This window comes from Sorex fumeus, unplaced genomic scaffold (assembly GCF_029834395.1).
Source record: "Sorex fumeus unplaced genomic scaffold, SorFum_2.1 ptg000098l, whole genome shotgun sequence".
Classification (NCBI taxonomy): domain Eukaryota; kingdom Metazoa; phylum Chordata; class Mammalia; order Eulipotyphla; family Soricidae; genus Sorex; species Sorex fumeus.
Window position 1 is genome coordinate 57,308,470 of NW_026606155.1, and position 15,919 is coordinate 57,324,388.

At 40.0% G+C, this 15,919-nt stretch overlaps 1 protein-coding gene across 1 annotated transcript in view; it reads right to left on the reverse strand.

The window, feature by feature from the left end:
• The window catches only part of TTC6 (tetratricopeptide repeat domain 6), a 217,642-nt gene that overhangs the window by 39,132 nt on the left and 162,591 nt on the right, over positions 1-15,919 (reverse strand). Inside the window, exons 17-19 of the mRNA XM_056133903.1 lie at positions 4,317-4,399; positions 3,342-3,418; positions 2,802-2,962 (exon numbers count right to left, since the gene is read on the reverse strand). Coding sequence (XP_055989878.1) covers positions 2,802-2,962; positions 3,342-3,418; positions 4,317-4,399 — 321 coding nt within the window. The remainder of the gene's footprint in view (positions 1-2,801; positions 2,963-3,341; positions 3,419-4,316; positions 4,400-15,919) is intronic.

The following is a 15,919-nucleotide window of genomic DNA, read 5'->3' on the forward strand; positions in this document are numbered from 1 at the left end:
GTTTCCTTTCCTGCAGCTGTCTTAAGTAAGAGTTCTCTAAAAAGTCTGAACAGGGGCTGGAGTGATAGCACAGTGGGTAGGGCATTTGCCTTGCCCATGGACGACCCGGGTTCAATTCCCAGCATCCCATGTGGTCCCCCGAGCATGGCCAGGAGTAATTCCTGAGTGCATGAACCAGGAGTAACCCCTGTGCATCGCTGGGTGTGACCCAAAAAGCAAAAATAAATAAATAAAATAAAAAATTTTTTTAAAAAGTCTGAACAGTTATGGAAGCTCTTCATGGTAAGGAGAAGCTTTGAAACACTGATGAAAGTCTGAGAAACTATTTTGAGCAATGGGGCATGCTCACAGGTTGCAGAGTAACGAAAGAGTCCAACACCAAATGCTTCTAAGGCTTTGGTTTGTCACATAAGCCACAGTGAAGGAAGTGGTTGCAGCCACGAATGCAAGACCATATTAGGTGAACAGAAGAGCTGTGAAACCAAAAAGGGCTGACAATATTCTCAAAGACCTGGTACCCACTTAACTGTGAAAAGATTTTTATTTGTGGCATTAAAGAATGCACAGAAGAACATCATCTAATAGATTATGTTTAATACTAGGGGGAAACTGAGGTGATTGAAAACATGACTGAAAAAGAGAGTGGCAAGAAGATACTTTGCTTTAGTGATCCTTGATGACCATGATTCTGTGGACAAGACTGTTATTCAGAAATACCCTACTATTAATAGCTACAGATGTGAATTAAGCAATGCTCTATCGAAGCAAGAGATGGCCATCCAGCCACAGAGGTTGAAGTTGCTCTGGAAACTTTGGTGGTGCTTGTGGAGGTGGTTTTGGTGGGAACTTTGGTCATAGAGGAAATATCAGTGGACTCGGTGGTTTTGGTGGCAGCTGAGATGGTGATTGGATATAGTGGCAGAAAGGATGGTTATAATGGATTTGGCAACAATAGAAATCTGGAGTTGCTGGAAACTACAATAATTTTGGCAACAACAACAGTCAGTCTTCAAATTCTGGGCCCATAAATGGAAGAAGTGTTGGATACCAAAGTTCAGGTCCCTATGGTGGTGCTGATCAATACTTTGCCAAACCACAAAACCAAGGTGGCTATGGTGGTTTTAGGAGCAGCAGTAGATATGCAGATGGTTTTAACTGCCAGGAAATAAAGTTTAGTAGGAGAGGAGAGCCAGAAAAGTGACAGGGAAGCTACAGGTTACAAAAGATTTGTGAACTTAGCCAAGCACACTGGTGGCAGGCCCGAGCTGCTACAAAGACATATTTTAGACAATACTCACGTGTATAAGTAAAAAAAACCTAAGTGCTGTTTAAAAATAGAGGGCAATCAAAGGTGATCCTAAGTTTCTATAGAGTCAGGATGGAAAATGGGAGGGAGAATGGTTTGAGTATATCGAAGTATTCCTTTAAGGAATTTAATACCATAAAGGTGTCAGTTCTTCATAAAATAATCTAGAAATTTAAAACAACTTCAGATAGGGTTTTTAAATGGATCTTGATGAAATGAATTTAAACAGTACAATGGACAAATTATGGCTGTCAGAGAACTATGAATGTCTTGGAAAGATGGAACATGTTCTATTCACTGTCACGTAGAAATATATATATATAAAAAAAAACTATAGAAAAGAAGACACTGCACTTCAGACCAGGATAGAAAACTGGCTAATAAAATGTCTCAAATCATGTTCACATATGTATCAAAACTTTTACGATCTTTGGATAAAGAAGAACTTTTCAAAATATGATAGAGGAACATTTAGGTAGCCACTTCTGGAGACATACCTACTGGTGCTCAGGTACAAGCAGTATTATTGAGGAATTAAACAAAACATTTTGAAAGCAATGGAAATAAAACAAAACATGAATATATTTGATGACATTAAAATTAAAAATCTCCGTTCTTCAAAAAACATGACAAAAATTACCAAAAGACCAACTACACATTTTAAGATGTGTGGCACACATTCAACCAGCCATGGAATAGTATACAAAACATATTTTAAGTACCTAAAACTGATAGAAATAAGACAAACAAAAATGAGTGTACCAAAATGTGATAGAACAGAAAATACAGGTGATGAATAAGAATATAAAGAGTTGTTCAACCTACACTCAATAAATGCAAATTAAGACCACATGAGACATGCTTTTATGTATTAATTAATAGCAATTAATATGACACCAATTATTGTAGAAAAAGGAAACCAAACAGATGATAAAAGAAAAAAATGGTGCATACAAAGGTACATTTTCTTGAAAGTTAATATTCACATATCAGTACTTCTACTTATATAAGTATATCCTGAAAAAATCAATCCTCATGCTAACAGGCGATGTTAAAAAGAATACATGTAACAGTCCTTTTCTAAAAAAAAGAAAAAAGGAAGAAAACTCACTGTTAATAGAGGAATCAGTAAGTACACTGTCACTGTCCTCCCGTTGTTCATCGATTTACTCGAGCGGGCCCAATAGCGTCTCCATTGTGACACTGTTACTGCGTTTGGCATATCGAATACATCACGGGAGCTTGCCAGGCTTTCCCGTGCAGGCGAGATACTCTTGGTAGCTTCCCTGGCTCTCCGAGAGGGGCAGAGGAATCAAATCTGGGTCGGCTGGGTCGGCCGCGTGCAAGGCAAATGCCCTACCCACTGTGCCATTGCTCCAGCCCAGTAAGTACACAGTATAATTTAATTTTGTTTTTAAAATATTTTAGCATTTATCTTAAACACATTGTAAAATACCATTAACAAGTTTATTAAATGTTACTCACTACTATTCACCTTATTTCTCTTGGCCTTCATTAGGGTTTTTGCTAATAAGGTATATGTAGTTATCTCTGGCTTCTGCAAAGTAATTCCATCCAAGACCTGAATGGCCTTGTCATACTTGTCACAAAATGAATAAACTAGTGCTTTCTGTAGAGGACTTAGGTTAACGAGACCTAAAAGAAAAAGAAAAGTTTATCAATACTTTTGTTGAGTAGTTAGGATCAATAAAATAATTACTCAAAGTAAGTCAAGCAATTCAACAATCTATAACATGAATTTACAAATCAATATGACACTAAAATCTATTTACTATCACTATGATATCCCAATTTCAAAGTAATAAAAGGTCTTCATTTCCCATAATATTTTTCACAAAATTCACTTGTATGAAGCTTAATACTAGCTGATTATATGTAAAACTGAAGCTTTAAATTGCAAAACTCTTTCAAATAAATCCTTTATGCAATCAATATCTGAAAATAAAATACAAAACTTTAATAAGTCTTTCTTGTCAAGTTAAGACAATTATAATTTTGCATTAATTATATTTACCTTTATTCATTTCCGTTACTTGTTGAATAGTGAACTTTGCAAGATCATAACATTTCATCTTAACAAGATATTGTCCTCTGAAAAAAATAATACCTTTGTAAACCAAAGCATTTACAATAATTTTTAAATAGTTTCTTATGTACTTTAACGTTTTTGCAATTATAAAAATTTATTCATACCTACATATGCATGATAAAAACAATGAAAATTCTATACATTTTATTTGGTCTATCAATATCAATTAGCATATACATGTAAGGAGAAAACTATTTAGGAAATATGAAGTTTGAAAGAAAATGTTCAAATCTACTTTTAATAGTCTGTATTTGAAATGCTATGTTAATAAAAAAATTATTAAAAGACAAATCCAGATCACACGGCAAAAAGGGGGAAATTATTTATATAAATTGCTGAAATGTAGATCAAGAGATAAAATACAAGGATTCTTTATCAAAATAATTTTTCCTGTCCACCTTCCTGTGTCCCATGTTAAAAACCCATGTTAAAGATTCTAAAATTTTTGCTCTTGAAAACTCATCACTTTCCATGGGCTCCTTAAGAGAAAATTGAACTACACTTGAAATATAATTCATTGTATCAAATTTTTCCACTGAATTACTGAGGTTTATATTAGTAATTCTGTGCATACAAAATGTGTTCAAAATATTTATTCTTACATTTGTAAAGTATATAACAACTCCATGATCAGTAATCTAGGGGAACTCAAAGAATTGTCTCTAAAACACTTAAGAGTTGTATTTTAATGTGACATCAGAGTAAAGGAAAATATGAGGTACCTTATATTATAAAATGTCTTAAATGTCAACAAAAATTGTAAACTATATCTGATATACTGGTTGGAAGATGTCCACTGTTGGAATATTAAATATAACCCACGGAACAAGAAAATACTAAACATAGCCAAGAGTTATCTCAGATGTTATCTCAAGAAGAATTATATTTTTATGTCCATACCTTATTATATATAATTGAACTTCATCTGGCTGAAGGTGGATAGCACGAGAAATCTCTTTTAAAGATCTGGTCAGTTTATGCAACTGTTGAATTATGAATAGATAAATAGAAGTTTAGCTCACAATAATCCTATCTATCCTCCTTCAAAACAAATACTCCAGAGGAACCACCTACTAAAGCCCATTTTTTCTTTTTTGGTCTCGTTTTTTGTTGGAGGTCACAAACATCAGTGCTCAGGGTTTATTACAGACTCTGAGTGCAGGGAGACCATATAGGATGCCAGGGAACAAACCAGTATCAGCCACAAGCAAGACCCATTGTACTATCTCTGGCCCCTCAAACACATTTTTTTCTTAAGAATTATTAAAGCAATTGGGACTTTGAAATGATTTAAAAGTTCATAATGAACATTTTTTTTTATTTTCTTTGTGTGTGTGTGTGTTTGGGGGGGCTGGGCTCTCCTAAATGATGCTCAAAGGGATGGGGGCATTCCCAGAGATGCTCAGTCAACTGGCTAGATGTTAAGTTGCTAGGATCAAGGTGCTTCTGCCACCTAGGTTGTCTCAGGTGCTGGGGACCACCAGGACCACATGCACACACCCAGCAATGCTGCAGTGCTTCCAAGTTTATCCCTAGCAATGCGCAGGAGAAACTGAACCCAAGCTTACTCTATTTCCCTGCTCCCATTTCTTCATTTTTTAAAAAAAATTGCACATATTTAAAAATGTGATTTTTAAATATAAAATAAAAAAAGACAACGCTAATTCCATTTAAGTGTAAGCGAGAGAAAACAGACTTGCATAATAAGTAGATGAATGAATGGAACAAAATACTGTTGGGGACTCAGTCTTTGCCTCAGACAATGCTTGTGCAGCTTCTCAGGCTGGCAGCTGAGCAACAGCCTCACTTCCTTTCAGCTTATTTGTGTAGGCAGAGAACTCCTGGCATCACAGTAAAGACTCAGATACTGCAAGGGTTTGAGCAATATCAGAATGTCTGGACCCATGTGGCAGAAACCAAAACATAGAAACATTACAAAAATAGGGATAATATCTTTCCCAAGGCTTCTTTTTTCCATATGGTCCCAAGTCAACTGATGTTGGATCAGGATCTTTTTTTTTAACAAGCTGTTCATGATTGGACTTCAGTCATACAGTATTCCAACACCCACCCATGCACCAGTATACATTTTCCAGCACCAGTGTCCCCAGGTTCCCTCCCATCACCCCCATCCACTATCCCCTGCCTGCGTCTATGGCAGGCACTTTTCTTCTCTCTTTCTCTCTCTCTCCCCCCTCTCCTCTCTCTCTCTCTTCCTTCTCCCCCCTTTGGACACTATGATTTACAATATTGATACTGAAAGGTTATCTATAATATCCCTTACCTAATTTTAACCCTCAGACCTGTGCAGCGTGATCATTCCCAGATATTATTGTCATAGCGGTCTCTTCTCTATCTTACCCACCCACAGTCCCATGCTCACTTGTAGTTAGTTCCAACCACTGACCAGTCTTCCTAACCCATTTTACTTGACCATGGATATTATTCCTCTACGACATATACATATATATGCACACATATATATGCATATATATATATTTCTCATATACCACAAATGAATGCAGTCTTTCTGTATCTGTCCCTCTCCTTCTGACTCATTTCACTCAGCATGATACTCTCCATGGCCATCCATTTATAGAAAAATTTCATTACTCCATTTTTCCTGACAGCTACATAGTATTCCATTGTGTACACGTGCCTTAGTTTTTTTATTCATTCATCTGTTTTCAGGCACTCAAGTTGTTTCCAGGATCTTCATGGGACAGGTTAATCAAAAGGATAACTCAGTAGAGGCAGAATTGAAGAAATTATGTTCTTGCATAACTTGTTCATTCCTCGGAAGAACAGGAATATTTTTCCACAGGAACACTTTCCCAAGAAAGCAGCTGCCTTTGGGTTGGAAGCAAATCGAGGGAGTAGTTGAGAGAGTGAGGCACTGAAGGAAACAAATGGTGATCTGCTTGGGAGAATCTGACCAGAGCCAAGCAGTTTCAGCCTGTACATTTGGATATATCGCAGGACAGAATGAAGAACTGTCACTTACTGTGGTGGATGTAAAAACACTGCCTTTTTAGCACTCTGCATTCAGGCGCCAGACATTGTTGCAAAGGATTGCCGGCTTCAGATCTGAGTAATGCTTCACCTCATTCTCTGAGGTTAGCACAAACAGTCATAGGTGCAGAAGTAACTGATCACTTACTCCAAGTCGTCCGGAATCCTGATGTTAAAGGAAAGCATCTATTCCTTTAGCATGGATGCGTTCCATATGGATTGCAAAACAATATTCTGTGCATCAGGAAGTTAAAGCTGAGCTTTGTTTTTCAAGTTATGTTTGTCTGAAGGTCAAAGATGAATACACGAAGAAAACCACTATTACTGTGCTTATAGAGATTGCAAAACCTACATAGTTGGTTGTTAATGAGGGTAGAGTTGCTGCAGTGATTGATGGTAGTGGGTCCTGCAAAGATAATACAACACTCTCTAATATCATGATGCTAGATTATGTCACAGCTTGTTCTAAGAGCTGGTCATGCAATGATTGTTAGCAAGGGTAAGCCACAGTTGTCTGTCCACTTGTCAAAAAACGCCTTATCATGTTAAGGCCGTCACTGTCTGTGTTTTAGGACAGATTTCAGGACACACTTCTGGGCATGTTCTGCTTGCTTCAATCCAAATTCTCTGTCTATTCTGCTTTCCGTGTACAAGTCAGCAGATAATTCTGAGAATCTCCAAATTAAAAATTAAGAATCCAAAAAGACTATCTTATAAAATTCACCATTCTCCATACCTTGTGTCATTTCTATATGACGTTTGTTCCAATATTTTGGAGCATGTGGCTGGACAGGTCAGTAAAGTATCACTTGATAGAAACGCTCACCAATCTTTTCTAACTAGAGTTAGACTTCAAAAGGTTCAAGATATAAAGGCAGAACTTGGAAAATTCCTCGAAGAATATTCACTGCTGGTATACAGAGTAACAAGATAAGGCAATAGAAGGTGTCAAACATGGGCAAACTCTTGGCCCTGGATTAAAGAAATTAAAATGCTGAGGACGTGGGGACTGTGTGGGAATGAGGGTGGAATGTTTGTAATATAGGAACAGGGGCCTTGGACATTTTGATGGTGTAGGGGTGAGGTGATCGTAAACATCAAAAATACAAGAGGCAACACTATCAAAAATATTTGAACCAAACTATAACAATGAAATCAAAACAATGGGTTTGCTAAGGAAGTGGTTGTGTTTTGGAAGGTAACCTTGGAACATTGGTGGAAGGGTACTGGTTGGCTGGGTATTGGAACACTTTAAACTCTTGTTATTAATATTTTTATAAATCACAGTACCTAAATATAGTTTTTGTAAATGCTGATTGATTTAAAATACTGAATTTTGGTGCAGTGCCCTACCCGGGGTAGGGGAGAGGAAGCGTGTCTGTCCCTTCCTCCTTTCTACCCCCGGGCAGCATGGTGACTGACACCTCAGAGCCTATTGGACAGCCAGGTATGAGCTGGCAGTGACGGGACAACTGCGGTCTCATGGGATGGGGAGGGTGGAACCAGCCCGTTCTTCCTCTCACACTGAGACCACAAGTTGCCCTCCACAAGCGGCTCTCCAGCATGGCCACGGCCCCAGAGGCACACGAACCCAATTCAGAACCCAGCGGCTTCTGTCAGAAATCTCTCCAGACTTAATTGGTAAAATATCAGAAATCTAATAGCGGCCACGTGATGTCATATGCTCCTCATAACCAGCAATAGAAAACAAATTAATGATGCCTTTTCAACAGGTCTGAATGTTGGGGGAAAATTCCAAATAATAATGGTGCATCTTTTGTTAAAATGATGAGTGTAATCAAAGTAGAGAGAGAGTTAAGTGGAAACCATCTGCCTCACAGGCAGGGAGAGGGGTGGGATGGGGGGTATATTGGGGTTCTTGGTGGTGGAAAATGTGCTGTGGTGAAGGGATGTGTTTGATCATTGTATTACCGACACTTAAACCTGAAAGCTTTGCAACTGTTCTCATGGTGATTAAAAAGGTAAGGTAAAGGCCCTCCCATTGTTCATCGATTTGCTCGAGCGGGCCCAGTAACATCTCCATTGGAGATTTTGTTGTTACTGTGTTTGGCATATCGAATACATCACGGGTGGCTTGCCAGGCTCTGCCGTGTGGGCGAGATATTCTCGGTAGCTTGCCGGGTTCTCCGAGAGGAGCGGAGGAATCGAACTCGGGTCGGCCATGTTGGCTGCATGCAAGGCAAACGCCCTACCGCTGTGCTATAAATAAAAAATAAAATAAAATAAAATGCTGAATTTCGTACTGATTAAAATACTCACTACAGGGTCAGAGAGACAGTGCAGCAGACAGGGTACTTTCCTTGCACAAGGCCAACTTGTGTTCAATTTCCAATGTCCCGTAAGTTTCACTGAGCCCTGCCATGAATAAATCCTGAGTGCAGAGCCAGGGGTAACCTCTGAATATTGCTGGTTATAGCCCCCAAACAAAAAAACAACCAAACAAACAAAAAATATTCATTACAGTTTTTACAATTGCTACCCAGAGGAAAAACTAATTTTGACTTAAATATTTATATACACTTTTCTGTAGAAAGTGGACAGTTACACAGCACTATAACTAAGTGGAGTCATATTTTTATACTAAAATTTCAGGTAGTATATTTAGGTACAATAGTTGTTGAAGCTCTTTCTAAACATTTGAACTAAGAGCACTTTATATGCATCCCACGTGAAATATCTTTGGGACTGGAGAGACACTACCAGAGTTAAGGCACTTGCCTTGTATGCAGCAGATCCAGGTACAATCCCCGGCACTGAAAAGCAACACAAGGAGTGATCTCTGAACTGGGAGTAAGGCCTGAGCACTGTGAGGTGTTCCCTACTCCCACTCCTCCCCAAAGAAGTAAATAAAAAAAGAAACAGCTTTGAATAATGTTTTATAAATTTAGCAGGTAGGGTGTTTGCCTTGCATGCAGACGACCTGGGTTCGATTCCTCCATCCCTCTCAGAGAGCCCAGCAAGCTACTGAGAGTATCCCGCCTGCACGGCAGAGCCTGGAAGCTACTCATGGCATATTCAATATGCCAAAAACAGTAACAACAAGTCTCACAATGGAGACGTTACTGGTGCCTGCTCGAGCAAATTGATGAACAATGGGAGGACAGTGTTACAGTGCTACTTTTTGTTTAAAAGGAGGCTTGATCTTTTGGATGTGTGCAGTCTCCATGGTGTGAGGTGGTATCTCATAGTTGTTTTGATCTGCAGCTCCCTGATGATTAGTGATGAAAAGCGTTTTTTATGTACCTTTTTGCTATTCATATTTCTTCCTTGAGAAAGTTTCTGTTCATTTCATCGCCCCATTTTCTGATGGTATTGGATGTTTTTTTTTTTTTGCAGAGTTCAACCAGTGCCTTGTATATCCTTGACATCAACCCTTTATCAGATGGGTACTGGGTGAATATTCTTTCCCATTCTGTAGATTGCCTTTGTATTTTAGTCACTGTATCTTTTGTGGTGCAGAAGCTTCTTAGTTTAATATAGTCCCATGTGTTTATCTCTGTTTCCATTTGGTTGGTCAGTGCCATGTCATCTTTGAAGATACCGTTAGCCTCACAACCAGTGTTGGCATGGATGTGAAGAAAGGGACCCTCCTATACTGTTGATGGCATATTCAATATGCCAACTGGTTCAGCCTTTTTGAAAAACAGCATGGATGCTTCTCAAAAAGTTAGAAATGGAGCTCCTATTTGATTCATCAATACCACTCCTGGGAATATATCCCAGAGAGGCAAAAAAAGTATAGTCAAAATGACATCTGCACTCAAATGTTCATTGCAGCACTGTTTACAATAGCCAGAACCTGGGAAAAACCCAAGTGCCCAAGAGCAGATGACTGGTTAAAGAAACTTTGGTATATCCACAAAATGGAATACTATGCAGCTGTTAGAAAAGATGAAGTCACAACCTTTGCATATAAGTGGATCAAAATGGAAAGTATCATGCTAAGTGAAATGAGTCAAAAAGAGAGAGACATAGAAAGATTGCACTCATCTGTGGAATATAAAGTAACAGAATGGGAGACTAGCACCCAAGAATAACAGAAATAAATACCAGGAGGGTTGCTCCACGACTTGGAAGCTGGCCTCACATGCTGGAGGGAAAGGCAGCTCAGACAGAGAAGAGACCACCAGGTAAAATGTGGTTGGAGGAACTGCTTGGGATGGGAGATGCACATTGAGAGCAGACTATAGATCAAACATAATGGCCACTCAATGCCTCTATTGCAAACCACAATACCCAAAAGGAGAGAGAGAACAAAAGGGAATGCCCTGCCACAGAGGTGGGGTGGGGCAAGGAGGGCTGGGTGGGGGGCTGGGAGGGATACTGGGATCATCAGTGGTGGAGAATGGGCACTGGTGGAGGGATGGGTACTCGAGCATTGTATGACTGAAACACATGCATGGAAGTTTGTAAGTCTGTAACTGTACCTCATGGTGACTCACCAACAAAAATTTTTTTAAAAAAATTAAAAAGCAGACTTGAATACATTAGGAACTATCCATGGTAGTTGACAACAAACGTTTTATCAAAGGTAGCCTTAGAAAGTAGAGTGCTTCATGAAGCTAGAGGAACCTTCAATGGGTCAATGCCATTCATTGGCCAAACAATAAAAAGTAAGATTAACAAATGGGACTTTATTACACTAAGAAGCTTCTGTGGAGCAAAGGAAACAATAACCAGAATATAAAGTCACCTCACTGACTGGAAGAGAATATTTGCCCACTACTTATCTGAAAAATTATTAATATCCAGGATATATATAATCTCTAGTCAAACTCTACAAGAAAACAATGGCCAATATAAAATGGGAAGAGATGAACAGAACCTTCCTCAAAGAAGACATACAGGTGGCTAAAAGTCTGTGTTCTGCATACTCAATATCTTGGAAATGCATATCAAAACAACAAGAAGATATCACCTTATGCCAGAGAGATTGGCACATATAGCAAAGAGCAAAAACAACTGTTGTTAAGGATGTGGGGGAAAAGGATCCCTCACTCACTGCTGGTGGGAATGCCAACTTGCCCAGCTCTTTTGGAAAACAATATGGACAGTTCATAAAAAGACAAAAATTGAGCTTCCATATGACCCAGCAATTGTACTTCTCAGCATCTAGACCAAAGGTTCATTGTTTTATTCACAATAGCCCAAAACTGGAAACAACTCAAGAATAGATAACTTCATAAAGAAAATATGGTATATATACAAAATGGAATCCTACTTGGCTTTAAAAATTGATAAAAATCCCCTCCCTTTCCACCACCCAAGCCGATCTGGTCTTTCTCCCTAAATCCCCAGGTCAGTTTTGGCTCCGTTTCTCAGACCCGTGACTTTGGATTGCACGGCGCAAGCCCGTGAGGCGGCGTCGCGCAGACGCCAGGCAACAAAGCTGATCGGAGCCTCTTTGCCTCTCCCTTTCCGCCGCCCAAGCCGAGCCGGTCTCTCTCCCTAAATCCCCAGGTCAGTTTTGGCACCGGTTCTCGGACCCGGGACTTTGGATTGCACCGCACAAGCCCCGTAGGCGGCGTCCCGCGGACGCCGGGCAACAAAACTGATCGGAGCCTCTCTGCCTCTCCCTTTCCGCTGCCCAAGCCAAACTGGTCTCTTCTCCCCACCCAGTCTTTTCTCCCGGACACACACCAGGTAGCTGTAGGGATGTGGCCACTTTAGAAGTGGGTGTGGCTTTTTAAAGTGGGTGTGGCCTAATTTTCGGCCAGACAACGCTTACATGGCCACGGGTAGTTTACACAAATTAAGAAATCTCATCCCTACACCTACACAACAATATGAAGAAACAACACAAATCTCCGCCACAGGGAGACCACGAGGAAGTAAGTCCAGAAGCCTCACTAGGTGCTAGCCACCTTAGGGACCTCTCTGACAAGGAATTCAGATATGAAGTCATTAAGATGTTCAATCAACTCGATGACACAGTCAGACAGATATCCGCTAAATTGAAAGAGGACATGAAAGAAACAATTGATCGCACAATCGACAAAATACAGCAAGAAATGAGAGCCGAAATTGGAAAGCTTCGCACAGAAATGGCACGCATCACAGATTCCCTAGATGAAGTCAAAAACTCACTCTCTGCCCTCAAAAATAGAATGACCACAGCTGAGGAAAGAATCAGTGTCCTGGAAGATCAGCTGCACCAAGCCAACAAGCAGCAACAAACAGTGGAAAAGGACCTCAAAATAGCTCTACAGAGAATCAGAGTTCTACGAGACGATTCCAAAAGAAACAACATTAGAATCATTGGACTACCAGAAGCTCAGGGTAACAACCCCAATGAAAAAAACCATGCTTAAACAAATCATCACCGAGAAATTCCCAGAGCTCCACAACACAGCCATTCAGATTCAAGAAGCCCGAAGGGTGCCAGCTAAAAGAGACCCCAACAGAAACACTCCAAGACATATTATAGTTAGAATGATCGATGCTGCCGATAGAGACACAATACTGCAAGCAGCAAGGGTAAAAAAGGAAATCACATACAAAGGAGCACCCCTGAGATTCACAGCAGACCTATCAGAGGAAACCCTACAAGCCCGAAGGCAGTGAAGAGATATAGTCAAAAAAACTCACTGAAATGAATGCTTCACCAAGAATACTCTATCCGGCTAAACTCTCACTCAAAATCGAAGGAACGCTACACTATTTTCTAGATAAACAGCAGCTCAGGAACTTCATAGACTCAAAACGAAACCTAAAACAAGGCCTAAAGGGGCTACTATAATACAAGACAAACCCTAAAACCACAACACACCCGCACAGCAACATGACACAAAACCCCATAAGTATACTCTCTCTCAATGTCAACGGTCTCAAATCACCATTTAAGAGACACAGAGTGACAAAATGGATACAGAGACAGAACCCAACATTCTGCTGCCTACACGAAACTCATCTCAACACTCAGAGCAAACATAGACTCAAAATCAAAGGATGGAAAACAATCCTGCAAGCAAAGAGCTCCTGCAAAAAAGCTGGGGTGGCCATACTAGTATCCGACAACATTAATTTCACCTTGAAAAAGACTAGAAGGGGCAGTGAAGGCTATTTTCTCTTCATCAGGGGATACATACAACAGGAAGAAATCATACTCTTAAATGTATACGCACCTAATGAGGGAACAGCTAAATATTTAAAACAACTGCTAACAGATTTTAAGGAGGACATCACTACCAACATAATAGTACTTGGAGACTTCAACATTGCTCTATCACCTCTGGACAGATAAACAAGAACAAAACTCAGCAAGGAATCATTGGCTTTGAAAGAAGAAATAGAAGAGAGAGGGCTTATAGATCGTTACAGGGCTTTACACCCCAAAAAGAAAGAATACACATTCTTCTCTAGTGCACACGGAACATTTTCCAAAATAGACCATGTGCTAGGACACAAAACATACCTCAACAGAATCAGGAAGATAGAAATAGTACCAGCCATCTTTTCAGACCATGATGCACTGAGGATAGAAGTGAATCACACACAGACACAGAGAACCAAATCAAACACCTGGAAGTTAAACAACTTGATGCTGAACAACGAGTGGGTCAGGAATGAAGTTAAGGACGAAATCAAAAGATACTTGGAAACAAATGAGAATGAAGACACAAGCTACCAGAACCTATGGGATGCAGCGAAAGCCATATTAAGGGGAAAATTTATAGCTCTGCAAGCATATCTTAGGTCTGTAGAAATGATGCACATAAACAACTTGACCTCACAGCTCAAGACCTTAGAAAAGGATCAACAGAAAGAGCCTAAATCAGGCAGAAGGAAAGAGATCATAAAAGTTAGAGCAAAAATCAATGACATGGAAACCAAAGAAACAATCCGAAAGATAAATGATACCAAGAGCTGGTTCTTCGAGAAAATAAACAAGATAGATAAACCACTAGCAACACTCACAAAGAAGCAGACAGAGAGAACCCTAATAAACCGAATCAGAAATGAGAAGGGGGATTTCATTTTCATTTCATTTCATCATCCTGTTATTCGTTGATTGCCTCGAGCAGGCCCCAGTAACATCTCTTTCATCCTAGCCCTGAGATTATATTCAAGGCTCTTTAGGAGAATGAGACCCATTATTGTTACTGGTATTTGGCATATTTGGTACGCCATGGGGAGTTTGCCAGACTCTGCCCTGTGGGCAGGCTACATTCGATAGCCTGCAAGTTTGTCCAAAGTAGGAATGAGATAATACGATGTCATAAAAAGATGTCCTGATAAGATGTCGCGTGGCCGCGAATGCAGCCGCATGGTTCCGGGAGCTGCATTTTATAGTCTCAGCATGGTGGTGGCTGGTCCTGGAGGTCTTCGGCTGCCGGAGCCCTGGTCGGGGCGGGGAGGAAAGCTCAACCCACTCCCCTCCAAGGGGCCCTGACGAGGAACAGCCAGGCGCGGGGGCAGAAGACTGCACTGTCTTCTGGGGGATATCACAACAGAAACCAAAGAAATCCAAAAGATCATCAGAGACTACTTTGAAAGTCTCTATGCCATGAAACAAGAGAACCTAGAAGAAATGGACAAATTCCTGGACTCCTATAATTTCCCAAAGCTGAATCAAGAAGATCTGGAGTATCTGAATAGGCCTATTAACATCAACGAAATAAAAACTGCAATCAAAAGTCTTCCCAGAAACAAAAGCCCGGGCCCAGATGGATTCACTAGCGAATTTTTCCAAACATTTAAAGAGGACCTGCTGCCAGTCCTTCTCAAGCTTTTCCAGGAATTTGAAAAAACAGAAACTCTCTCAAACAGTTTCTATGAAGCCCATATCTCTCTAATACCAAAAGGAAACAAAGACACCACGAGAAAAGAAAACTACAGACCGATATCCCTGATTAACACGGATGCAAAGAGTCTCAACAAAATATTAGCAAATAGAATTCAACTACTCATCAAAAAGATCATACACCATGACCAAGTAGGATTCATCCCGGGGATGCAAGGATGGTTTAACACTCGGAAATCAATCAACATAATCCACCATATCAACAAAAGAAAAGATAAAAATCATATGATCATATCAATAGATGCAGAGAAAGCATTTGACAAGATCCAGCACCCATTAATGATGAAAACCCTAGCCAAAATGGGGATAGAGGGGAAATTCCTCAATATAGTTAAAGTCATCTACCACAAGCCTACAGCAAGCATCATCCTCAATGGTGAGAAACTGAGAGCCTTCCCTCTAAGATCAGGGATGAGACAAGGATGTCCACTCTCTCCACTGCTACTCAATATAGTACAGGAGGTACTCGAAATAGCGATTAGGCAAGAAAAAGATATTAGGGGTATCCAGGTAGGAAAGGAAGAAATCAAGCTCTCACTATTCGCAGATGATATTATACTATGCCTAGAGAATCCTAAAACCTCTACCAAGAAACTTCTAGAAACAATAGGCTTGTCCAGTAAAGTGGCAGGCTATACAATCAATACCCAAAGGTCCATGGCTTTCC